A 23,817-nucleotide genomic window follows, 5' to 3' on the forward strand; every position below is an offset into this window, starting at 1 on the left:
GGATCCCGCCGGCCGCCAAACACCGATTCTAGCAAAAAGCGGTGCTGGGGGAACCGAGGGCGGCGGCGTCCGGGCGCCTGGGCGAGGGGCGGAGCGTGGCGGCGAGGGCGGCGCGCGGAGCTCGGAGCGTCCCTCCCTGTTCCCCGTGACCCGGCGGCGCGATGGCGGCTGCGGCGGAGCGCACCGATGAGCTGGTGCGGGAATATCTGCTCTTCCGCGGCTTCACGGCCACCTTGAAGCAGTTCGACGCGGAGATCAAGGCGGACAAAGAGAAGGGCTTCCGGGTGAGGGTTGCCCGGGAGGGAAGCCGACAGGACCCGCGGGTGGCTGGAGGGAAGGAAGGGCTGGGGGAGGAGGAATTGGGGTTAGCAGGTCCCGCCCGCCCCTCCTCTTTCCTTTTCCAATTTAACTCGCGAACCTGCAAGGAGCAGCATTGCATTACGTGTGAAATGCTCCGCGCCTGGGATTTTGAGCGCCCTTGCCAGTGCTGCGTTGACACTTGCTGCCGCTGGCTAAATGGGCCTGGTGTTGCGGGCGGGTTGGTTTAGATGGCCTTTGGTTTCCTTAGCAGCTAGTCCAGCGTCCCCCTAATGGCTGCCTTATGTAGCCCCTTGTAGCGGCACCCGTGCCTAAATTTAAGCAGGCCTCCCCCACCGGAGCAAGTGCAGGCTAGCAAGGAAGAGGAGAGAGCCTGAGTAGGGTCAGAGTACTTCCCTTTTCCTCAGCTGAGTAACTGCAGTACTGTAGTCCTTACGCATCTGGAATTAGGAACAGGGCATCAACGAAAATATATTTGGCATCAGAAGTAATACACAGTGTGTTTCCCTTTACACAAAGCTCTTGAATGGGGTTTCAGTAAATTCAGATATGTATAAAGCAGTACCCAACACATTGCACTTGTTAAACAGAGCCTAGATAATTTGAATAATATTCTCTCGAATTCCACAGAGGAGAGTTCTAACTGGTCTTTCTCTCCCCTCTTCTAATAGTATCCCATCAGAACTCTTCTTTTTCTCTCCTCTTGTCTGAGTCTTCTGACCAATTTAAATTTTGCTGCTGACTTGCACTGTCTATATTCAGTATAGCTGCAGGCTAAGGGATGTTGGCATGTGATAATGAGCACACTTGAAGTTTTTCACACTGAAAAGGATGCATGTGATTCAGCTGATGGGCGATGCTTTCTGCAGGGCTTGGCTGTGTGCTGAGTTCCCCAAAGGGAACTCAGATTCACTTCTGAGCCTGCCATGACTTCAGGTATAGGGCATGTGAGTTTGGTGCTCAAAATTTGCCTAGGGGCTAGTGGTTGCTCATCCCGAAAATAGAAAACAGTACTGTCTGAAATCAGTCCCAAACTGATTGGAGCAAGCCCCACACCCCACACTTCATTTTTTTTGAGCTGCAACTCTATATAATGGGAATAATAGTCCCCTGCCTTATAAGATTGGGAATGTAAATGATAAAAGGATTGCACGTGAAGGCCTAGTATCAACACAGATTGTTTTCCATTCCAATGCAGTGTTTGAAATCATAATTTCATATGTGATTAAAATTATGCATATACTGTATATGAATCGTTACGTTGCATTATGACCCTTCTGTGAGGGTATATTAAGAACTGCCAGATTTTATTGCCAAGTCCTTCCTTCCTTTTTTTTTGGTGAGGGGGTCTTTTGCCAATTCCTCCAGAACATGAAATCCCACCACCTCACCTATTCATATAATGCTTTTGTTTTGATGTTAGAACTGCCTGTCACATTGGTATACTTCCAGTTAAGCTTGTTGGAAAGTGCCATCTCTACATTTGGTTTTTGGCAGTTTTCTTCATCATCTTTCTGTCGTCTTCATTCTGTTCCCCCTGATTCAAGTAACCTGAGTAACTAGCCAATCTCATTTAGAGTTTTGCCTTGTGGAAGCAATAAACTGGGAAGATAGAACATTGACCTAGATTAGCCTCTCCAACCTGGTGCCCTCTAGGTATTCTTGGACTTCAACTCACATCACCCCCAGCCAGCATCACTGGGGGTTAGGGATTATGGGGGGTGTAGTCCAGTGACACCTGCAGAGCAGCAGGTTGAGGAAGGCTGTGTTAGATAGACAATGGGACGTTGGTGGGTGCAGCACAATAATTCTTACTGGGCCTGCTGAGAAATTACAGTGCCAAGGATGACTTTAGCCTGGTTTTGAAAGAAGTTAGTGATGTTTTGTTGAAACCAGCTTCCTTGTTTTCAGCGAGTCTCCAAAAACGGAGTGATAAAAGTTCCATTTGGATGTGACAAAACTGGAAATATCAGTCAAACATACATTTATAGCCTCTTTTCAAGCCTAGCTGCTGTAGCAGAAGGGAACATCTGCCTGGAAAATCTTGGCAAAGAATTCCACCCCCCGCATGTCAGTACACAATATCATAGAAGCTATGCTTTGTTTATATCAGAGGTGGGGGACATGTGGCCCTCCACATATTGTTGGATTCCAGCTGGCTAGGGCTGATGTTATTGTCCAAAATAATTGGAGGGCATTGAGTTGGTGAGGGCTGTCTAAGAGGCTGTTCTACAAGCGGGTTTACAGACTTACTTCTTTGGAATGATGTTACTAGGTCCTTCAGCACTGCCAGTGACTCAGAGGCACTAAGGTGCCTCAGCCCCAAAAGGAAAACTGAAAGGTATTGCTAGTGGCTCTTGGAATTCCCCATTTGAGGCTCATAACTGATGCAGGTTGTGTAACCTGACCTTGTCTCCAGCGTTTATGTGTGATTTTGTTATGGCTTTTGGTGACAGAAGCTGACAGTTAACGTGGGTAAGAACTAACTGGGTTTTTGGGGTTCTGTGCTGTCTCTTCAGGTAGATAAGATAGTGGACCAGTTTCTGCAGTTCGTTCATAGCTATGATCTGGCTGCCCTTCGGGATTACTGGAGCTACCTCGACAGACGCCTTTTCAGTCGATTGGAGGATATGTACCGACCTACCGTGAACAAGCTGAAAATTAGTTTATACCGCTACTACCTCGTTCATACTGTGCAGGTTTGTGTCAAGCAGATAGCTTTTCTTCAAAATACAATTGGTTTGTTTTAAGAGTAAATATGTTGCCTTATCTAACAAAATGCTGTACGCATCCTTCTTCTCTAGCAGGTAGGCAGTTAGGTGGGGTAAAGTACTCCTATCACCCTACTGGGTCCAGAACAATATTTGCAGCTGCCGGAGCAGCATTAAAATTAGTAATCTGAGTCCCTTTTCTGTTTTCTGTGTTTTAGACAAACAGGAACGACAAGACACAGGAATTCTTTCTCAAACAAGCCTCTGAACTTCAGAACCAAGCTGAGTGGAAGGACTGGTTTGTTCTACCTTTCATCACCAATCCAGATGCAAACCCTACTTTTGCAACATATTTTTCCCGCCAGTGGGCAGACACTTTCATCGTTTCTCTGCACAACTTCCTCAGTGTCTTATTTCAGTGTATGCATATCCTTTCTAAATGTGAAAAATTAGTTTTAATTATGAAACAGCTTCATCCTTTGTTCTCTCTCCCTTTCTCTTGTTGTCATGTTAGACAGTCGTAATCAGCTTTCTGCCTTGTGTGTTACAGAGCAACGGTGTGGCTTGTTAGTCTGGTCCATCCATATCATCTACAACTTATGGATTTATATATTTTGTTCTTTCAGCAGATCACCGTCCTCATCCCCACTTTATCAAAATTGCATACTAAGGAAACCAAGGCCAAACGTAATGCTAGAGTATTTTATTCTGGACTGTAGCCCACAAAACTGGCATGTCACAACTAGACCAACTGGGCAAGAGACCTGCAGTCATTTGTCAGCATTATTTTACTTCTTTGCAGCTCAAGCATTTTCTCGATAGTGTTTCAAGTCACAGGCAGGTGATGGTAGCAGCCAGTTGTGGTTTTTTTCTGTTTTGGATAATATATATTCCTCCATCTTCTTCCACCCCAGATATATAATAAATATAAATCCCTGAGTAGTGGGGATGCCAAGTGAGGAGTGAGATAAATATGATTTAAGAAAAAATAGATAATAATAAAAAGTAGCATCAATGGGCAAGATCATGCAACTCACTGAATCTCACAAACTACCATGTTTGGGATACTCTTAAGACTTGTTTGGTGCTGCCTTTGGTGGTCAAGGTGTTAAGAAATGCATTGATTTAAATTGCCTTTTCTATTGTTGAAAATCAAAACAGCTGTAAAAGTGGCATCAATCTCCAGATGGCTAGCTCTGTTAGTCTGTTGCAGTGGAATTATTTATTTATGTTATTAAATTTATATACCACTTGGAACAAAACCCCCCAGTAAAAATAGCTACTTTAAACATTAAAAAATAGTTAAAATCAATGAAAAGCTACAAAGTAAAATACATGCTAACATTCTACATATCTAGATAGGTTTGTCATCATGTTATCCCATAAAAGGTGTGTTAGTCTTCAAGGTGCCACAAAACAAGCTGGTACCCTTCAAAACATCTAGGGAGCATTCAGTAGGCAAAGTCTGCTTTAGAGGAAGGACTTCCATTCTTGCTTTAAGTTTTTTACCCTTAACCTTTCTTACCTGTACCAGTAATCTTGAACTTTGAGACAGAATGTCAGAGAAGTTGTTTCCTGCAAGAAGAAAATGAAATTCTGCGTCAAAAGGTGAGAATGTCCGTTCTCGAATTCTCCTATGTACAAAAACTGGAGAACACACATTTAAACTTCAAACTGAGCTATTGACTCAGAGCCAATAAATAGTGTATGATATAAACTTGCATGATATAAACCAAGGGTTGGCAAGGTTTACCTCGCCTGGGTTGGTTCACTCCAGCGGATATCCCTTTGTGGGCCGGATCGTGCATGCCCACGATTTCCAGCATCTGTGCAGACACGATTTCTGGCACCGCAGAAGTGAGTCCCCATGCCGCGCTGCACACAGGGACTTGCCGAGTGGGCGGCTCGTGGGCCAGTTAAGCGACCCCCATGGGCCGCTTGTGGCTTATGGGCCTTAGGTTGCCGACCCCTGATATAAACTTTGTATGGAACCTGCAATTCATCTCTCTGTTCTCCCTGTAACCCCACTTTTTTTCAGCTGTTTGCCTTGCAAGCAGAGTACTTCCGAATAAAGAAAGAGGAGCAACAGCAGCAGGAAGAGGAGGAAGAGCTGATTCTCCACCACAAGCTTCCTTCCTACGTGACCAACATGGACCATCTGGGGGACTCAGAGCTGTGAGTCTGTATGTGAGAGGCCAGGACAAATGGCTGCATGATTGGATGGTAGAGGCAGATCTTGGCCCTTTTGCCGTTGTTCACTTGCTGGCAAATTTGGACAAGCAGCTTTGGGAGAAGTGCATATTCATTCAGAAAGATCCACAAAGATTTGGGTTTTTCTCTCTCCACTGCTCCCAGGTCTCGCAGGACCAATTGGCTGGCCTCTCCCTTAAAAAAACAACAACCACACTTAACGGAACAGTCTCTTTATAGGAGTTTTCTATCAGAGCTTCATAACTTTAATTTACTTTTAAATGTCCTTTTGTTTAAAATGTGGGAAATCTCATCCTGGGGTTGAGCATCAGGCATCTTCCTGAATCTATGGAGCTCCCTTAATGGCTTTATTTAGTTTATTTGCCTTAGCGGGACCTTCCACCCACGTCTGGGACCGTCCACTAAGGTTTGCTGCAGGCTCTGTTCCCTTGCAGCCATTCCTAACATAGCTGTATAGTCCAGGAGCTGCAATTAGATCAGAGGTGACTTCTTGTTTAACTCTAGCAAATGGAAGTTCCCTTATGGCCCCAGTCCTGAGCTGGGGAGGAAGACGTACAGAAATCCCTGCTGTTATCTCTGTGACACACAGCATCATGATGATGATGATGATGATGATGATGATAGCGGGACTTTTTTGAACATGCCTCTGTCTAATGGACCTGATGCTGAGGTTTTTGGGTTTTCTGCCTTTTTTCTAGTGACATGACATGCAACCAAAGAAGCCCTGCTCATTCTCTGCAGACCCGAGGGGGATTCCTGTCGTCTCTGCTGTCTCAGAGCAAAAAGGGCTCCTCTAGAACAACAGGATCCAGCTCGGCACAGACTGGCGTGGTGTCGGTGGGCAAGAAAGAGCAATCAAACCACCAGGTGAGGTACCGTAAGAGCAGCCAGGCTAACACCTGTGTTTAGAGTCAGGCTGGATGTCTGCTGTGTTGATCTTAGGACTGATTTACAGGTTGCTCTTTTGCATTTACATGAAGGTAATGTGCTTATTTAATTTTTTAACACCTTTCATCAAGGAAGATCCCAGGGTAGTTGATTAAATAGCTGATCGAAGCAATAACATTTACTATGTCATCAATACAACCATTAACAAATGCTAAAGGTTTAAATAAGTATGGCAGTGGGCATCGCAGTTACAGTGGGTCTTGAGAACATCAGTTTTCCCCAAAGACCTGGGCAAAAAGAATAATCTGTTAAGATACCTCTGAAAACCCAGCAATGAAGGTGGTGGCTGCACCTCTAGGGGGAAGGAATGGCACAAGTGCCCATTTGCCAACTGTCCTCCATATTAATCCGCATGTTGATGGTAACCTGCTCCTGGCAGGTTCTTGTATTTTGCACCTTGTCCAAGGATGGTGACTGGGATATACTGAGGACCTACATCCAACAGCCACTTCTCAATAACCTTTATTGAAAGCTGAAGTTAAATACAGCAAAGCTAAGAGGTGCACAGGCTCCTAGATCAACTGAAATAAGTCACAGCTGGTGCTTCTAGGTGGCCTGGGGGTGTTCCCCTTCTCAAATCACTGAATTCTTCTGCTATTGCCAAGTTGGGTGGTGGGGTAATGTGCAAGGGACACAGAACCAATCGCATGAAAGGATTCTCACAAATGATGTTCCTAGATGTGTTACGTACCAGAAATTTCAGCTTAGGCACAGTATCTGGGAGAGCCAAAACTTGAGAAGTCTTCTCTTTGCCTTCCAGAGCACCAAAGGAAAGGAGGCAGCCACTGCCTGCAAGGAATTAAAAAGTCACTTCAGTAGCCCAGTGGCAGCAGAGTCCAACTTCCTACAGCAGCGTCAGAGGCGTCTGCAGGATCATGGGAAGGAAAGGAAAGAACTTTTAACTAAAACCGCTTCCCAGGTATGGACTGGTGTGTCTCTGATGGGTTAGAGAATGGGATAAAGTCTTCTCTGTATTTCTGTGTGCAGCGAATCACATGCAGGCAGTCTAGTAATAGTCAGGCTGATGATTTGTCTAAGCAATGCAGATCCATGTGTGCCTGAGCAGATAATTACTTACGGTTCTGATTTTTTAAAATGAGAGTCTCATGTTTGGATCAAGCAGGGAATGAAGAATCAGAATTGTTTGCTTTACTTAGTGACATCCTCACGTGTGAACTAAGTCGGGGACAAAGGGTTCTCCTTAACCCCCATCCCCTCCTCCTGAGTAAACTTCAACACTGTCTTGAATGGAGTTCTTCCCTTCGGCATGTCAGCTGCTGTTCTCTGGTTTGTGGCTCTTGCACGTGGGAGTGAATCTTTGGCACAACCTTTCTTGCCGTTGACGCTAGGAAGCATTAGGCTAGAAAGAACTTTGTCCATTCTCTCTACCTGTTTGCTAGGGAGAAATGACACAATGTGTACAGAGATGTATCCCTGGCTCTTGTCCAAATGAAAGCTCCTGTGGGCTGGAATGGGCCCCAGTCCTTCAGTTGCCTATAGAAGCAGGAGGGAGCTTCTTGCAATCATACATCTTATCTCCAAACCTCTTGGCTGTCTGAACGGAGTGGGTACCCATTTGAAGGCACTTTCATTCAGAGCATTGACCTCTAATGGCAGTGGCTGTGCATAAGCAAGCGGCATGTAGGTGTCTTGTGTCTAGAAGAGAGGTCCCACTGTGCCAGCAGCACAGAAATGAAATACCCTTCAAACAGAAAATCTTTTAAGAATCCTTAGCTGCCATTTTCAGGTAGCTTTCCACTGGGACCGTAAGATTTCTTTCCAGGGTTGTTAAGAGCTACTTTATACCCCACTTTTTTGTAACCGAATGCAGGGCATATACTTTTTGTTTCAATGGACATGAATGACTGAATCTAATTGCCCATTCTCTTGCAAAGAAACCACATTTGAAGAGGCTTGTTTGGAGGGTTTTGGAGTTCCTTGGTCTGCTCTCACTATCCTGAATAATTTTGTGTTGCAAACTATCCCGACTGCAGATTATTTGATAAGGTTAAAAAACACTGGCCCCAGCACAGTTCTCACTGCATGCTTCCTCCCGTATTGGAAACCCTCTGATCAGTCCTGCCTTCTGTTTCCTTCATCGGTTGCTGCTCTGTAAACAGGCCCAGCCTGCTTCATTTCCTGTTTGGATTTCTTTGTGTGCTGACTTTGCTGAAAAGGGAAAATGTCTGCTTCTGCTTGGCATTTTCCACTTTCTGTGTGTTGCTTTGTATGTGTATTAATATTGCTGAGGAGCCTCTGGGCACCAACCAAAAGTTAAAAGATGCATTTTGTCTTGCATCTTGTCTTAATGCCCCAGCTAGTGGCAAGGATACATAGAGAGCTTTTTCAGGTATGGCAAATTATCGAGGTGTATTAGTGTGAACTCCATGGACTGATGCCCCTCTGCTTTCCAAGATAGTGTGGGGAAGGATACTAGATTGAAAGCTCCAGGCTGTGGGAGGTAGATGCTGCCCTTCCCTGCATTTCATAGGCAGGGCCTTTCCCCCAAGGTTGGTTTCTCTGCAGGCGGGTGGGACATGCAGAAAGTGAACAATGATGCCTGTCTATGGAAGGTGGTTACTGCTACTTGCAACATTCCTGGATGCATCTTAGCTGCTGGCATGATGCAAAGCTCTGCCTTGGTTACCTAAAACTCTGTACTCATTGAGCACCCACTGAGTAGCTTAACTGATTTTCCTGGCTTGCTGTACTATATGCAGGGTCCTTCTCTTGGTTTAGGGGCAGAATGTTGACAGGAAGATGGAGGCTATTGCCACTGAAACAGACCCTCCCCCTGAGCTGCATGCTGAGCAAGCAGAAACCCTGACCAAAGCTTTCGGGTCCAGCATAGATGCTGGAGGCATCAGGCAAGAGCAGCCATTCATTGTCCTGAGCCAGGAGGAATATGGAGAACACCACTCATCCATCATGCATTGCCGGTAAGGGGTACTCCCCCTTGGGGGAAGGAGAGGATGGTGGTCAGGGAGCCACCGCGTGGACTGAGTGCTGGACTTGCAGTTGTGGGGTCTGAGCTTGGCTATAGCCTTGGCATTCCCCAGCCCCTCAGCATCTGTTCCTTATCTGCAATATGTAAACTGTGACTTTTACTTTTTGTAAGGATTGCAAAGGGCTCTGCATGTTTAAAGTACTATTTTAATGAAAGTGCCAGCATAGTTTGTATGAAAATCTTGAGGAAGCTGTAATCGTGGGGGTTGGAAAGGACCATTGCATAACTTCCTTCTGTGCTTAGGGTTGACTGCTCTGGTCGAAGAGTGGCCAGTTTGGACGTGGACGGAGTCATAAAGGTGTGGTCTTTCAACCCCATCATGCAAACGAAAGCATCTTCCATTTCCAAGTCTCCCCTGCTTTCCCTAGAATGGGCGACCAAACGGGACAGGCTGGTGAGTAGCTGGGCTTGGTGCAACAGGGAACATCTGGAACTGCTACTGAAGCATCCTAGATTCAACCTCTGACTAGTCATAGATGTCCCAAGGCCTAAACCGTATTTCATGGTACTTCCTGAGGGAAATATATCCCTTCCCATGACTGCTCAGCACAGTTGATCATGCTTCTATGAACCAAGTAGGTTTCCCATGGCTCTTTCCAGATTCTGGTTGATGCAAAGACTTCATAGCCAGATTGACCACAGGATGAGAGACTGTACAAAGGAGAACAACAATCTTTACTAATTTCCTAATTGGGTCACCAGGGCCTCAGCCATTTCCACACACTGCATCCTTGTAATCTGTTCCTTCCAATTTGATGCTGTCTTTTTTCTTTTTTGGTCTTTTGTTGGCTGCCCTTTCTTTCCTCCTGGAGAAAAATGGAGCAGACCAAGTGCTGGGTGGAGAGAGATGCGAGACTTTTAGACTTTGGTCATTGCCATCTCCCTTGAAGCATATCCCTCATTTATGCTCATGGGGTTGTAGGTGCAACGGATGATGGAAGGGTAGCAGTGACAGGGTGGAGGTGGGGGCAGTGAAAGACTAAATAGAAATGGCTGCAAAGGTTTTGGGTAAGGTGGCTAGAACAGGAAGTCGCCGCCACCCAGCCCTTGATTAACGTTCTCCTTGGTGCTGTGTTCCAGTTGTTGCTGGGTAGCGGAGTTGGGACTGTTCGTCTTTATGACACTGAAGCCAAGAAGAATCTTTGTGAAATCAGCATTGATGAAGACATGCCCAGGTAACCCTCTTGAGCAGAGTCCCTCTTGCCTCACCTGTCGTAAAACTAGTCATTTGGTGTCTCTAAATCTCAAATGCATCCCTGTTTTGCGTGGCGATGCCCAGCTTGTGCTTCAGAGGCAGTGTTCACCTGTCCAGAGCTCACCAACACTCATTACACTAAGGCAACTGCTTGTTTGTGATTTGTAATGCTCCTTCGTGCATGTTTTCCTTTGCACGTGTGAGTGGTACGCTGCTTTAGCGTCATGTCTGGGTGCACACAGCTTCATTCATGCTGGATTGAGAGCAGTCTTGTAAGCCGTGATTTTCCAACACAGAACCAGTTTCCATGAACAAAAGAGGCATACCAACAGAATTCCATAGTTTGCATTCTATCTTAGGCAAGTGTGCAGAGCCCCCCCCCCCAACCTTCATCCAAAGTTGTAGCTGTAGAGATGTGACGGAGGGTGGGGTGATGGTGCTTGGCTGTGCCTAGAAATCCCCACCCTGTCCCCTCCTTCATGGCAAGAGAGAAGGCCAAAGTGATTTGGCCACTACAAGGCTCCCGAAAGCGCCCACCATCTTTTCCTGGATCGCCCCTGACTTTTTGTGAAGGCAGAGCATGAGACTGGAGACAAACAGAAGATCAAGTCTTTCCATTCACGATTTTTGGCTTGGACCCCTCCATGTACAGCACCATCCTGATGGAAGAACAGGCCAGGCAGGGGATTGTGGGTTGTTGTTTTTTAAAACATGCCTCCTGTTACACAGATTTTATGTGTAGGGAAAATGGGAACTGGCCATTGATGGTTTGCATGTTAGCCACCTTTTTGAAACTCTTTTCCTCTGGATTTCTTTCAGACTGCATTAAATCCTGAGAAGCTTCCCCATACTTCTTGGAAAACATTAAACCTTTGACACAAAGGGCATGGATTCTGTTTTTTGTTTGTTTTAAGTAACTGACCACAGTTGCGGGATTTAGATCTGTCCCAGTTTCCTGTTGTTGCTCTAAGCAATCGGTGTAGATGGTAGATGCCAACCTAGAGTGCTTTCTTCTCTTGCAGCTCCCCCCCCCACCTTTTTTTGGAACAGGCAGTATTGCTGCCCTGGGGCTTTTTATCCCCTACATGTTCAAGGCAAGAGAACAAGAGTACAGCTGCATCTTCCCTGCTATGAGTGTTCAGGAATTGGGGGGATCTGAAGCCTCCACTTTGCCCTAGGCTTTGGAGAATGTGAACATCACAGGAAGCTTCTGCCTATTCTTAGGGGCAGAGGGATTGCTAGTTCTTGATGAATCCTTGTCCTTCTGCTCATGTTTGGCCATGACTATCAAAAGCTACTCTTCTTTGTTTGCACTCCTCACTTTAGAAACACCTCTCTGCCTCTTAACATCCAGAGGCCAAAGGAATAGAGAATAAAAGAAAGGGAACCACCCATAGTCCCAGTGCAGTGAGAGGCTTGTTTGAATGCATAGTTTTTACAGGTGTTGGGGTAGGAGTTGGACAAAAGTCGGATCAAAGCCAGAAACGGCTGCTTTCCAGCCTGGCAGCTCATGGACTTCCTGTGCAGAGAGCCAGGGCTGACCGTGTGGGTCTCTGTTTCAGGATCCTCTCCCTCGCGTGCAGCCCAAGTGGTGCTTCTTTTGTGTGTTCAGCTGCTGCGTCTGGCCTTGGCAACCAGCTCGATCATGGAGCACAAGATTGTGGAGGGAAAGGCATGAATCAAGTTCCAGGGAAACTGCTTCTATGGGACACTAAAACCATGAAGCAGCAGGTATGGTTGTGTTGTTTCCTTGAGCCCAAGGAGCAAAGGGGAGCGTTCACAGATGGGGAATTTGTGGCCCTCCAGCTTTTTGTTGGTCTACAACTCCCTGAGCCCTGGGAATGCTGGCTGGGTCTGATTAATGTTGCATCCCAGTTGCTTTAATATTTATCTGTGCCAGTTATGAACAGTCTAGTGAATGTTTGTTGTTGGCACCTTATATTATAATGTCATAAAACTCTGGCTGAATTTTTAGGCTTTTCACTGAAGTTGTCCGGAGTGTTCTGAATTGTGCCCCCACCCAACCCCACTCCCCATTTCTATAGTTCCACAGTCAGTCCTCCTTTCCATTCATGTGACTTTCCTAACTTGCCATCAGCTTGGTTTTGTTTTTCTCTTCTGGGCTCTGCTGCTTCCCCTACTCTGCCCCCACCCACTCTCTTGTAGCATCTGCCCTTCCTTCCATCTCCTTGTGGTTTAGGCCGAGTTCCTTCTCCAGTTTGGTCTTATTCACTCATTGTGATGAGATCCCTCCCATCTTGCCTATGTTTCAGGCAATTTTTTTAATGCTGGAAGACACAACCAAAGAGGACCTCAGTTTCTCAAGGGTGTGGCTTCACTTGTGGAAGCAAAATAAACTAATGACACTCTCAGAATGGATCCAGTCTTCTTGCATTCCTGTGTGCTGGTCGTGATGGGTTGCGGCAGCCACTGGCAAGTGGGAGAGTCGGTGCCCACACAGGATTTTGCGGCAGAATTTTTAAGTTATTTTTCATGTAAAGGAGACATGCCTGAAGAAAGTTATGCATCTCTCTCCCAGGAGCATAAGAAAGGATATCCTTCCTTGTTTACCCAGAGTTATATTTAAGCTTCTCTCTGGTGAGAAACAGTTCTCAGACTTCTGTGGTGAGAGGCAACGGTACAAGAAAGCCTCTGAGGGCAGGATGGACTGGATTGGTCAAAAAGTCCCAAATTCCCTCTGGGGCAGAACTGAACAGGAGAGGGGAAACCCAGATGGAGTGAGTGTCCATTTGGTTGAGCAACCCAAGAGCTCTGAGTAATTGTTCCCCTGTGTGTCTGCTGTACAAGCAAAGTTTCTAGGGCAAAGGACATCTAACTAAGTTCTCTTTAACATTTTGTTTTGTTGTCTTTCTCAGCTCCAGTTTTCTCTTGAACCTGAGCCCATTGCTATAAACTGCACAGCCTTCAACCACAATGGGAATCTGCTGGTCACTGGAGCAGCGGATGGCATAATCCGTCTCTTTGGTAAATTGCCAGCCAGGAATACAACTTAGATTCCTGTAACACAGAGAATAGGGCGCCTGAGGCTGGACTGTGGCTCACAGCACCCCTGCCCATTGGCCGTGCTGGATGGCGCTCATGAGAGTGCAACATCTGGAGGGCCAGAGGTTCCCTATCCCTGCCTGTAATGTCATAGCTTGGTGTATTCATCCTAAACTCTTTTGGTCTGAGGATTTCAAATGGGGGGCACCCACTGTGAACGAAGAATGTGAGGTATCAAGACACCTGCTTCAGGCAGAAGTGATGATATGCTGAGAGCACTTGACAGATGGGATTCTTTCCATGCTCAAAGCATTCTCAACACCTCCGGTTCTCCACACCACCTTCAGAGAGCCCTCATTCAGGGAGATGTGGGGCAGAGTGAGACAGAAGAGTGCCCTTGCTGCTGTATCTTTAGCACCCCTTTGCCCTTCTTTGCAGATCACTGTGTGCAGCAAGAAATGCACACACACAGAATGTTCTGTGCAGCTTTCAATATGCTCCTTTGCCAAGTAGATGGTCAGCCCTTCTTCTCTGTGGGAGGCAGTGACTGGCCCAAGATCACCCAGTGAGATTCATGGGCCTAGTGGGGATTTGAGCCCCTGGTCTCCCAAGTCCTGGTCTACCACTTTAATCACCCAACTACACAGACACAGGGAAGAAACACGGTCCTTTTACAGTTTTGGGAGCCTTTCCCCTGCTTCTTCTTTAGAATTCTGTGAAGATTTGTTGTTAATTTTTTAAAAAGCACACTTACTTAAAAATAACTCCCCACCCCTTTTATGTCCCTTTTCAGACATGCAGCAGCATGAATGTGCTATGAGTTGGAAGGCCCATGATGGGGAAGTCTACTCTGTTGAATTCAGCTATGACGAGAATGCTGTTTACAGCATTGGAGAAGATGGGAAGGTAGGTTCTAGGGAGACGGGGGGTTGTATCAATCTGTTTTTGCGTTTGTCAGCGTACTGCTTCTTTGACCACACATGGGGCTCTCAAAGCAGCTTACCATGAATGTGAAATAGCCAAATAAAGTCAATAACCACATATCCAGGTAAAAACATTAAGAATCCATTAATGACAGTGACATCTGATTTGCATAATGCCACCCAGAAAGGATCCAGCCGCATGCTGCACCTTCTCAAGCAAGGTGGTGCACAAACCCCATGGACGGGAAATGCTAGTGTCCTAAAGGCAGAAGCTGCAGTGGCTGGGTTTTTCCTGGGTTTTTTGCCAGCTGTCATTTCTGTCTCCACAGCTGCAGATGCCACTGCACAGCAGAATGAAGATGATCAAGTGTTTTCCTTCTGGCATCTAACGTAGAGTCTCTTGTTCCCCATCCTAGTTTATTCAGTGGAACATTCACAAAAGCGGCTCCAAAGTGTCTGAATATGCTCTTCCCAGAGATGCCACCGGCCCCTTTGTGTTGTCTGGCTACAGCGGATACAAGCAGGTCCAGTTCCCACGTGGAAGGCTCTTTGCATTTGACTCGGAAGGAAACTACATGCTGACCTGTTCTTCCAATGGGGGTGTCATCTACAAGGTACTGGCTGCTAGTCACGAAAGTTATCTGCTACATCCAGGATCAGAGGTAGCATTATACCTCCTGGGGAACAATAGCTGGAGAGTGCAACTGCGGTCACATCCTGCTTATAGTTTTCGCCAAGGCGTGTGCCTGGACATTGCTGCTGACATTTCTGCCTTCATGTTTAGTGGGTGGGAGGTGGAGTTCTGCACCAATGGAGTGATGCTTTTATTTATTTATTTATTTATTTATTTATTTAATAGTGTTATTTATTTTTATTTATTTATTTATTTCATAACGTTTCTATGCCGCTTGATTTTTTTTAAAAAAACACCTTCAAAACAGTTTACAAAAAAACCCAAACCCAATAAAATTACCACTGAGAAAAATTAACAACAGTAATTTAAATCTTTCAAAAAGTTAGAACAACTTGCAACAACTTTCTAAAGATCTGAGTAGGCTTGTCTAACCAAAATTGCTTTTAGCAGGCATCAGAAAGAGTGCAGTGAAGGTGTCTGCCTGATATCAATAGGCAGGGCGTTCCAAAGGGTAGGTGCAGCCGCACTAAAAGATTGAGTTCCTACAAATTCAGAACAGGTATTATGTGGCACCAATTCTGCCTCTTGCATATGGAGCAAGGTGATCTCAAATGTAAACTGATCCCAAGCTGTTAGGGACTTTTACGAATAGTACGGTACCGCACTGCAGGCAGCAGGAGGCAGCAGGCCAGTGGAGGCTGGCAGGGCTGAGCAGAGGGGCATGTCTGCCTAATTCAACTCCCCAGTCCCAGCAAAGGGGATTTGGGTTGCCTTGCCAGTGTCTGACCTCTTGGTTTCCTCGCCTTAAATATAGTTGCGTTGTTATGGGCTTCCCTGTTCTACCTACTGCATGTCCCCTGCAAGCTTTGACAAGGCTAGTTCAAGATTTCTATACTGCCCTTCAGGGCTCCTTCCCATATTAGCCATTATGCCCTCAAGTTTAGCCACTGCCTTTTGAGAACCAGCACAGCCCAATATTTGACTTGGGACAGAGACCTCAGAAACCTCAAATCCCACTTCTGCTTGGCCCTGCTTGGTAGCCTAGGCAAAAGTCCTTTATTTGGGCCCAGATCCTAATATGTGTATAATATAGATGGCCGTGGCCTGGATCATAAGCTGCTAATCAGGTAGGTGAAAAAGATGACGGGAAAATGCTAGTGGCATTCATCGCAGCCCTCAGGTTGTCCAGCTCAAGTGATTTGGCTATGCTTGCTACCGCCTTCATAGAACTACAGAGCACTATTCTGGTAAAAATGAGTGTGGTTTGTGCAGCTAGACTTCTTAGCAATCCCTGGCCCCAGTTTGAAATCTATCACAGAAGCTTGCTAAGTGTTGATTGAGAGCCAGTGTGGTGTAGTGGTTAAGAGCGGTGGACTAGTAATCTGGTGAACTGGGTTCGCTTCCCCGCTTCTTCACATGCAGCTGCTGGGTGACCTTGGGCTAGTCACACTTCTCTGAAGTCTCTCAGCCCCACTCACCTCACGGAGTGTTTGTTGTGGGGGAGGAAGGGAAAGGAGATTGTTAGCCACTTTGAGACTCCTTAGGGTAATGATAAAGCATGATATCAGATCCAAACTACTACTCCTCCTCCTCCTCCTCCTCCTCCTCCTCCTCCTCCTCCTCTTCTTCTTCTTCTTCTTCTTCTTCTTCTTCTTGATGTTTGCCTGCCTTTCTTCTCTTTCAGCTGAACAGTAACGACAAGGTCCTGGAGAGCTGCCTCTCTCTGGGAGGACACAGGGCCCCGGTGGTCACCGTGGACTGGTGCACAGCGATGGATTGTGGGACCTGCCTGACTGCCTCCATGGATGGAAAGATCAAACTAACCACTTTACTTGCACAGAAGTCATAGAGGAAACTGTGCTGATAGGAAAGCACAAACTGTTGACTTTTCTGGGGGAGAAATCAGTATTAGCCATCTAGATTCAGACTACTTTGGGCAGGAGAGGCTGTTTAAACCACTCGTCTTAATGTTGCTTTCTCCTCTAAGGTTGGAAACTTTTTTAAAGCTGATGCCAAACCACTGCCAGATAGGAGTTTCAGTTACAGCCGTTCCCCCTAAATTAAACAATGCTCTTAGCAGGCATGCACTGATCTACAGGCTCTTTCCAGTGACGACCAGCCCCGTTCCCCCCTCCTGGGTCCTCAACAGCACATGGCCATAAACCTCCAGGATTGTGCCAAGGTATGCGATACAGACTTGTAAACATCCCAGCGGAAAACAGGGCCTGTGTGAAACCTTAACAGTATTCTGTGTCTGCTCCTGTGTTTCTTATTAAAAGCAAATGTTTTCATTGCATTTTTCCTGTGTGTGTTGCTTCTGCGGCTTTAAAAGAAACTTCAGGGACCATGAGAATTGTTTAGCCTAACCCTTTTGCAGTGCATGGGAAGAGTAACACAGGTCTTCATCACAGAGTGATGTGGAGGGGAAACTCTTTAAGTTTCTGTAAAGCATTTTACACTGAGGAAGCCTTTGGGTGAAGATCTTAGGGTGAAGGGGTGGAATACAGAATTAATAAATTTGAAGAACTGTACCTCTTCTCCTAGGGACGCGGGTGGTGCTGTGGGTTAAACCACAGAGCCTAGGGCTTGCCGATCAGAAGGTCAGTGGTTCGAATCCCCGTGACGGGGTGAGCTCCCGTTGCTCGGTCCCTGCTCCTGCCAACCTAGCAGTTTGAAAGCACGTCAAAGTGCAAGTAGATAAATAGGTACCGCTCTGGCGGGAAGGTAAACGGCGTTTCCGTGTGCTGCTCTGGTTCGCCAGAAGCGGCTTAGTCATGCTGGCCAATAAAGCGAGATGAGCACCGCAACCCCAGAGTCGGCCATGACTGGACCTAATGGTCAGGAGTCCCTTTACCTTTACCTTTACCTCTTCTCCTCTCAAAGAGCTGTTTACTCTAGCAGTAAAGTATTTCACTTAAGTAGATGCAGCTGCCATAAGATAAACAGGAGTGGTTTGTTGTTGGCACTGCAGAGACTATATATATTCACCACGGTTGAAGTTAAGCTGCGGTAGCTCAGCGGATGCGCAACCCGCTTTTGCTGTCTTTTGGAAACGCAGCTTCGGGCTGGAGGCGGAGCCCGGGAGGGCGGCTGCAGGGAGGGAGTTGTCAGCCAATGGAAGGAGAGGGAGGTGGAGCCGGTAGGTCACGTGCAGCGGAAGAGGCGCTTGCTCCGGGGAGGCGCGCGCCTCTGCAGCCTCTGCTCCTGGGAAGCTGCAGTTCCCGGCGGGGAGTCGCGAAGTTTCCGCGCGCGCGGTGGGGGAAGCCGCTTGTCTAGCTCTTGAAGGCGGGAGTCCTTCCCGGCTGCAGTTCTTGGCGTCGGGTGCAAGGATGAGCGAGCAAGAGGAAGTAGCGTGATCTCCGGAGGAGGTGAGCAACCCCCGGGGCCCGGCTTGAATGTTGAGACTTCTTCCTAGAGGCGTGTTTGTTGTTTGCAAAAGTTAAAAAGAGCGGCTTACGCGCGCCCCTGGGAATTGTGGTGAAGCAGGTTGAGGGTGCAGCCCGCGCAGCGTTGCTTAGCTGGGAGTAAGCATTGTTAAACATGCAAGTCGACATCCTCAGTAAAAAGTTGCCGGCCACATACCTCTGGAAAGCTCTACGTTGTAGAGGCCACAGCGTGGTAGCACAGTATTTGCCATCCCCTTTTCCTCCAACCTAAGCAACCTGAGAACCGTCTCTGAGGCCTGAATATACGAACTGTGACTGTAGACTGATCTCTCTCTGATAGTAACTGAGCGCTTGGACATCTGAGCAAATAAGGGGTGAATGAAAAGGCATTTTATTTGCCCTGAAATCATGTCTGCATTGGGTGTTTTACATTGGGGAGGGGCCACATTGCTTAATTCTTTTGCTTTCGTGTTTCTATCCTGTGGCACCTGCCCTGAAGCACAATTAGAAACAGCAGGCCTGTATAGGTAGCAGTGTCTCCACCACTCTCTCTTCAGGCCTGCAACATGGTGCCATTGCATGTACTTCATAATTATAACTAAAATTTATCTGCTGCTAGATTACCTTTCATGGGAATTGGCGCTCTGGTGGCAAGAGTCCAGACCAGGGATGGAGAACCCCTTTCAGCCCGAGGGCCACATTCCCTTTTGGACATCTTTCCAGGGGCCGCAGGCCAGCTGTGGGCAGGGATGGAGGCAAAAGTGGGCAGAGCAAGGGATGTCACATTTGCCATAGGCTAGTTTCTACACTTATTCATACACCTCTTTGTCTCCAATTCATACAAGCAAGAGGCATTATCGGAGTTCAAGGACACCTTCCAGCCAGCCCTGAAAGGTGTGTGTGAAGTGATGGGTTTGACTTAGGAGAAACAGGTGTTGCCTGGGAAGAGATCCAAGCGCCAGACATGCCTGGAGGGCCAGCTTCAGCCCCCAGGCTTGAGTTTCCTCACCCCCTGGTCCAGAGGTATCTCTTGCCAGGACAACAATCTATGCAGGAAGTTCAGAGGAGGTGAGAGATCAGCTCTTCCCCTTTCCCAGAGAACTTGCGGGAGTTGATTGAATGCCACTCCAGGCAAACTTTCCATGTGCTCCTTGAGCAAATGGACTAGTGGCACAACCCCTGACAGGATTTGATAGGCCTGATGCTTGCTAAGCATGTTCAGTGCTTTACTTCTCATTCTCCCTACCACTGCAACAATCCTCTACCCACTTTCTTGGGAGTAAGCACCATTCAACCCTCTGAGATGGACTTCTGCATAGACATGTATGTTGTCAGTCCTGCTTTGCAGTCAAGTTTCCCTAGCTGGACATTCTTGGGCTGGAGATGGCTGTTGCAATTGATTGGGTTGTTTTTAATAGTTGCCTGCACTGTTATCGTACAGTTGGTTTGATCAGGGATGTTAACAAAAAATGTAACAGTGAGTGTATTGTAAGCAGCGTTGAGAGCTTGTTACAGGGTTATAAATTTTAGCAAACCATGAATAGCTGTGTCTTCCTTCTTTCTCTTTTTACATAAAACTAGTGCTCCTCTTTGTGCCCTGTCCTGAGCAACAGCTGCTGGGCTTTCATAATCCAGGCTCTTCCATGTCTCCTAGGTTTGCCTGTCTCTCATCCTGTTGATGTCATGAAATTAGTATGAGTAGACTACTGAAATGAGCCATTATATAACTTATTCTGTGAAATCCATAAAGCTCACTCCCCTTTCTTGTAGATGGATCAATCACTATTCCCTAATAAATAATATTAACGCTGCTGCAAAGGGATTCTCAGTTCCCATGTTATGAAAGCTGTTCCCTGTCTTCTGGAACAGAAGGAAATGGGGTCTCCTGAAGCAGCTAAGAGGATCCTCCCAACGTGGATGACAAAGAGGGTGACTGAGCCAGCACAGCAAGCAGGGATGAAGCCAAAGAGAAGGAAGAAGGCAGCTTTGGCAAAGTAAGTTGCTTTTGTGTTGTTTCTTTTAACCCAAGGAAGGAAGGTTGGGTTTCACTTTGGCCTCTACTTAGAAGTTTCTGTGGGGCTCAAACCCATGACCCTGAGGTTAAGAGCCTTGTGCTCTACCAACTGAGCTATCCCAGTCTCCCCTCTATATGTTTGACTTTGTCTGCATGTCGATGGTAAGGGCTGTAGCTCCATGGTATGGCAGAAGGTCCCAGGTTCGCTCCCTGGCATGTTGAGTTAGGGCTAGGAGAACCCCGAAACCATGGAGATTTTGCTGCTAGCCAATGTAGACGATACTACGCTAGATGGTCTGACGTAGTTTAAGACAGTTTCCTCTATAAAACATGGACTATCTTTTATGTTGGTGGCTCCCAAGAAAGGCAGAATAACTGGCACGTTGGCAGTCTTGTCTTTGTTCCCTCCATCATTAATGGGCTTAGAAAGCATCGCCTTATACACTTTGAACACGTTCAAGTTGTTGTGTGCCCAGTGATGGTAGCATTAAATAGAGGTGGCAGGGAGGGGAATGCGCCACAGAACAGAACCTATTGCAGATTTTGGTGCCAGTGTTGCTATGCCAACAGCACTGATCATGCCGATTCAGCTAGAAGCTTGCCTGCTGTCTTGTGTGAATTTGTGGGCGTCGGCTGTGCTGCTTGTGTTCCAGTTGCTCATAAATGTTTTGGTGCAGAAGCAGTCTGGCCCAGTCCCATCTCATCTGCTCCATTCTAGGTTTTCTTTCGTTTAGTTTGTAAGCTCCCCACACCATCCAACGCACACACATTTCCTTTCTAAAATCTGTTACCAAACAATAGCGCTACTGTGCATCTATGGTTGATTTCAGCCTTATTATCTCTAAATGGCAAACACCTTCTGGTTGCAGAAAATAAAGTTTTGGTGTGTATGAGCATGTACTTTCCAAACTATCTTCTATCTGGTTGATTTTAGATTTCATGAAACTTTTTTTTGTTTTTTTTTTTTTTTGCTGCTGTTGCAGGTTTGAGACTATCTATTGTATGAATGAAGCTGAACTAGTAGATGCAGCTCTTTGCATGATGGCCGAGGTGAGCACTTAGGGGCATGTTATCTCAGTTGTGGGTATTTGCACCTTCACTCCATCTGATGATTTTTGGTTGACCCTCTTCTGTTAATCCCTCTCTCAGTAGAATTGGCTGAGGGCAGAGAATTACATTGTGACTGAAGCATAGTTTGTATTTGCTGTGTCCCCTTCTCTAAGAAACACAGCAGTGACTCCAGCGTGTTTCTTTGGCCATAGAGAATCACTTGCAATTTTGAAGAGAGGGACCAAGATTTTGAATGGACTCTCATCATTCACAATAAGCATGTATTCCTACTTCCCTGGGCTAGACATAAGAATGATGCATTTATTCCATTCTTGGCAACTATGTACCCTGAAGACGGGAGTGAATAAACTTTTTTGACCTCCATTTTTAGCTCCCTGCCCTTTTGCAGGCCAACTTTGACAGGAGAGTGTGGCCATCCACCTGTCACCATTATTTTAAAAAGTATTTGTAATGACAACATATTGCCCACATCAGTGGGGTGAGATATCAACCAACAGATTGGCACTCCCCATGCATCAGTTGATGCTCAGGGAAGGTCAGTTTTGCTTTCTGTAGAGTTTAGGTATGCGGTAGTTCCCTGCAGGTAACACTTTTGCACACCTGAACTAAGCAAGATTGAACGCCCACATGTATCAACTGTTGTGCAGGGAGGTCAATCCTGGTTTCAGCAGCAAAAGCAGCTGATCTAGCTGCGACTCCAACTCCCCCACACTGGACATCAGATGTGGTTTAGGGGAAATGGTCTGATGGTCCAAATTTGGCCCACATGCTGGATGGAGGTTCTCTCTTAAGAGATTGCTACTTAACATGCAGAAATGTGTACTTAACATTATTCTTTTATTTGCTAGAATTGCAAGGCCAAGGAAGCCGAGATGACTTCGTCAGAAGATGAGTCCCAAGGGCCTCAGCAAGTGCTGGAAAATCCTCTCTGCAGTTCACTTAGTGGCAGCCACCAAGGCAGAAGAACCCCCAGTGTTGGACCCAAACCCCCAAAAGAGTTGGAGGCTTTAGGCTGCATTGAGAAGACCAAATCTGAGGAAGAGGAGGAGGAGGATGCCTTAAAATATGTCCGGGAGATCTTCTTTACTTAACTTTCAACCATGAGCAGATAATGCCTTATTTGAGACACTGGCAATTTGGACACATGAAGGTCAGACGATCTGTTGTCCATCCCTGTTGTGTAAAGGACTGCTCAGCTAATGTTGGTGAAACACTTAAAAAATGTATTTTTTTCAAAGGGGCACAGAACTGGTAGATAAGATAAAATGCTTCCAATGGATATTTGTTCTGTTTTTAATCAGTCACACCGAGTTGTGTTTAACAAACCTTTAATTTCAGTATCTCTTGTATAAGTAACAAAGACTTGGGTTTGGTGACAAGACGCTTGAAAAAATGTTATTTGGCTACAATTGCATAATGTTAAGCTTCCCAAAATGCTTTGTTTACACTTGGAACTGAAGGAAAAGAAAAACCTCCCAGCATCCCATAGCAATATGGCTACGCATCAGCCTATATAATTAGAGAACGCTCCCACTTTTATCAGTCACTATCAGTATTCTCATGATAGCAGCAGCAGCTAGGTGTCTGCAATGTGTGTTCAACCATACTTAAATGAATTCTTTTGCAAACAACTAAATACAAAGGAAACCAGGAATCTTGCACATGGCAGAGATGGGAGGCTGTGACCCTGGAGTAAGATTCCCATAGTCCCTCCTATTAACCATGCTGCCTAGGACTGGTGGGAGCTGGCAGCCCCACCAACATCAGGAGGGCTACAGGGTCCCCACCCCAAGCATAAAAGGAGCAGCAGGCCCCTGCACCGCTGCGTTTGATTGATGGTATGAATAAATGGAGTATTAGCAGCCATCTATACACAGGGAAGTGAAGTAATCCTGGCTCCTGTTCACTGAACCCGTCTTTGGTTGAAAGCTAGAAAATACACAACCACGTCCAACTTTAAACGCCTTTGATCAATACAAAAGTTGTAAAAGAACACTGTATATCACTTTTTTTGAAAAAACAAAACCCCAAATTCGTGCAACATAAGCATGGTAGTGGTAGAACAGCATGAGGATCACTCCATTCTCAAGTTTTTGCTTGCATTACAAGTTTGGAGAAAAGCAGCAGCAGGATAATTCTCTTCAAAGCAGTGAGTGACTCATGCTGTACTTTACTTTCTCTAAACCTCAGCACAGATGAGAAAACTGCCCCTCTGCATGTGCCAGAGGATGGGGCAATTGATGACAACAAATGATGACTAGGCTTGTAAGTCAAACCATGACTTGTGAGATACTAGCTTATCTTCTATCAATAATTTGTTCTAAACAGTTTGGATGCCCAGCAAAATTCCAATACTGCCAAGCAGCAGTTAGCTACTGCTGACTTTTAAAGAGCCA

General features: G+C 46.2%; 2 protein-coding genes across 2 annotated transcripts; both read left to right on the plus strand.

Annotated features, from left to right (window-relative positions):
* Positions 1–102: 102 nt before the first annotated feature.
* Positions 103–17,246, plus strand: WDR91 (WD repeat domain 91). Its single transcript, XM_053405533.1, has 15 exons — positions 103–284; positions 2,838–3,017; positions 3,248–3,454; positions 4,554–4,637; positions 5,068–5,204; positions 5,939–6,107; positions 6,949–7,107; positions 8,928–9,127; positions 9,439–9,589; positions 10,276–10,370; positions 11,953–12,121; positions 13,267–13,375; positions 14,187–14,299; positions 14,733–14,930; positions 16,635–17,246. The coding sequence occupies exons 1-15, from the start codon at positions 162–164 to the stop codon at positions 16,797–16,799; spliced, it is 2,259 nt and encodes a 752-aa protein (XP_053261508.1). The 5' UTR covers positions 103–161; the 3' UTR covers positions 16,800–17,246.
* A 909-nt stretch (positions 17,247–18,155) lies between these two features.
* CYREN (cell cycle regulator of NHEJ) lies at positions 18,156–23,414 on the plus strand. Its single transcript, XM_053406048.1, has 4 exons — positions 18,156–18,318; positions 20,206–20,330; positions 21,334–21,400; positions 22,270–23,414. Exons 2-4 carry the CDS (start codon positions 20,212–20,214, stop codon positions 22,510–22,512), a joined length of 429 nt encoding a protein of 142 aa, XP_053262023.1. The 5' UTR covers positions 18,156–18,318; positions 20,206–20,211; the 3' UTR covers positions 22,513–23,414.
* The last annotated feature ends 403 nt before the right edge of the window (positions 23,415–23,817 follow it).

This window comes from Podarcis raffonei, chromosome 10 (assembly GCF_027172205.1).
Source record: "Podarcis raffonei isolate rPodRaf1 chromosome 10, rPodRaf1.pri, whole genome shotgun sequence".
Lineage (NCBI taxonomy): Eukaryota > Metazoa > Chordata > Lepidosauria > Squamata > Lacertidae > Podarcis > Podarcis raffonei.

Coding starts and splice junctions, on each gene's coding strand:
- WDR91 (XM_053405533.1), top strand. CDS start 162: ATGGCGGCTGCGGCGGAGCGCACCGATGAGCTGGTGCGGGAATATCTG. Junction 285..2,837: donor ACAAAGAGAAGGGCTTCCGG/GTGAGGGTTGCC, acceptor CTGTCTCTTCAG/GTAGATAAGATAGTGGACCA. Junction 10,371..11,952: donor ATTGATGAAGACATGCCCAG/GTAACCCTCTTG, acceptor TCTCTGTTTCAG/GATCCTCTCCCTCGCGTGCA.
- CYREN (XM_053406048.1), top strand. CDS start 20,212: ATGGGGTCTCCTGAAGCAGCTAAGAGGATCCTCCCAACGTGGATGACA. Junction 20,331..21,333: donor AAGAAGGCAGCTTTGGCAAA/GTAAGTTGCTTT, acceptor CTGCTGTTGCAG/GTTTGAGACTATCTATTGTA. Junction 21,401..22,269: donor CTCTTTGCATGATGGCCGAG/GTGAGCACTTAG, acceptor TTTATTTGCTAG/AATTGCAAGGCCAAGGAAGC.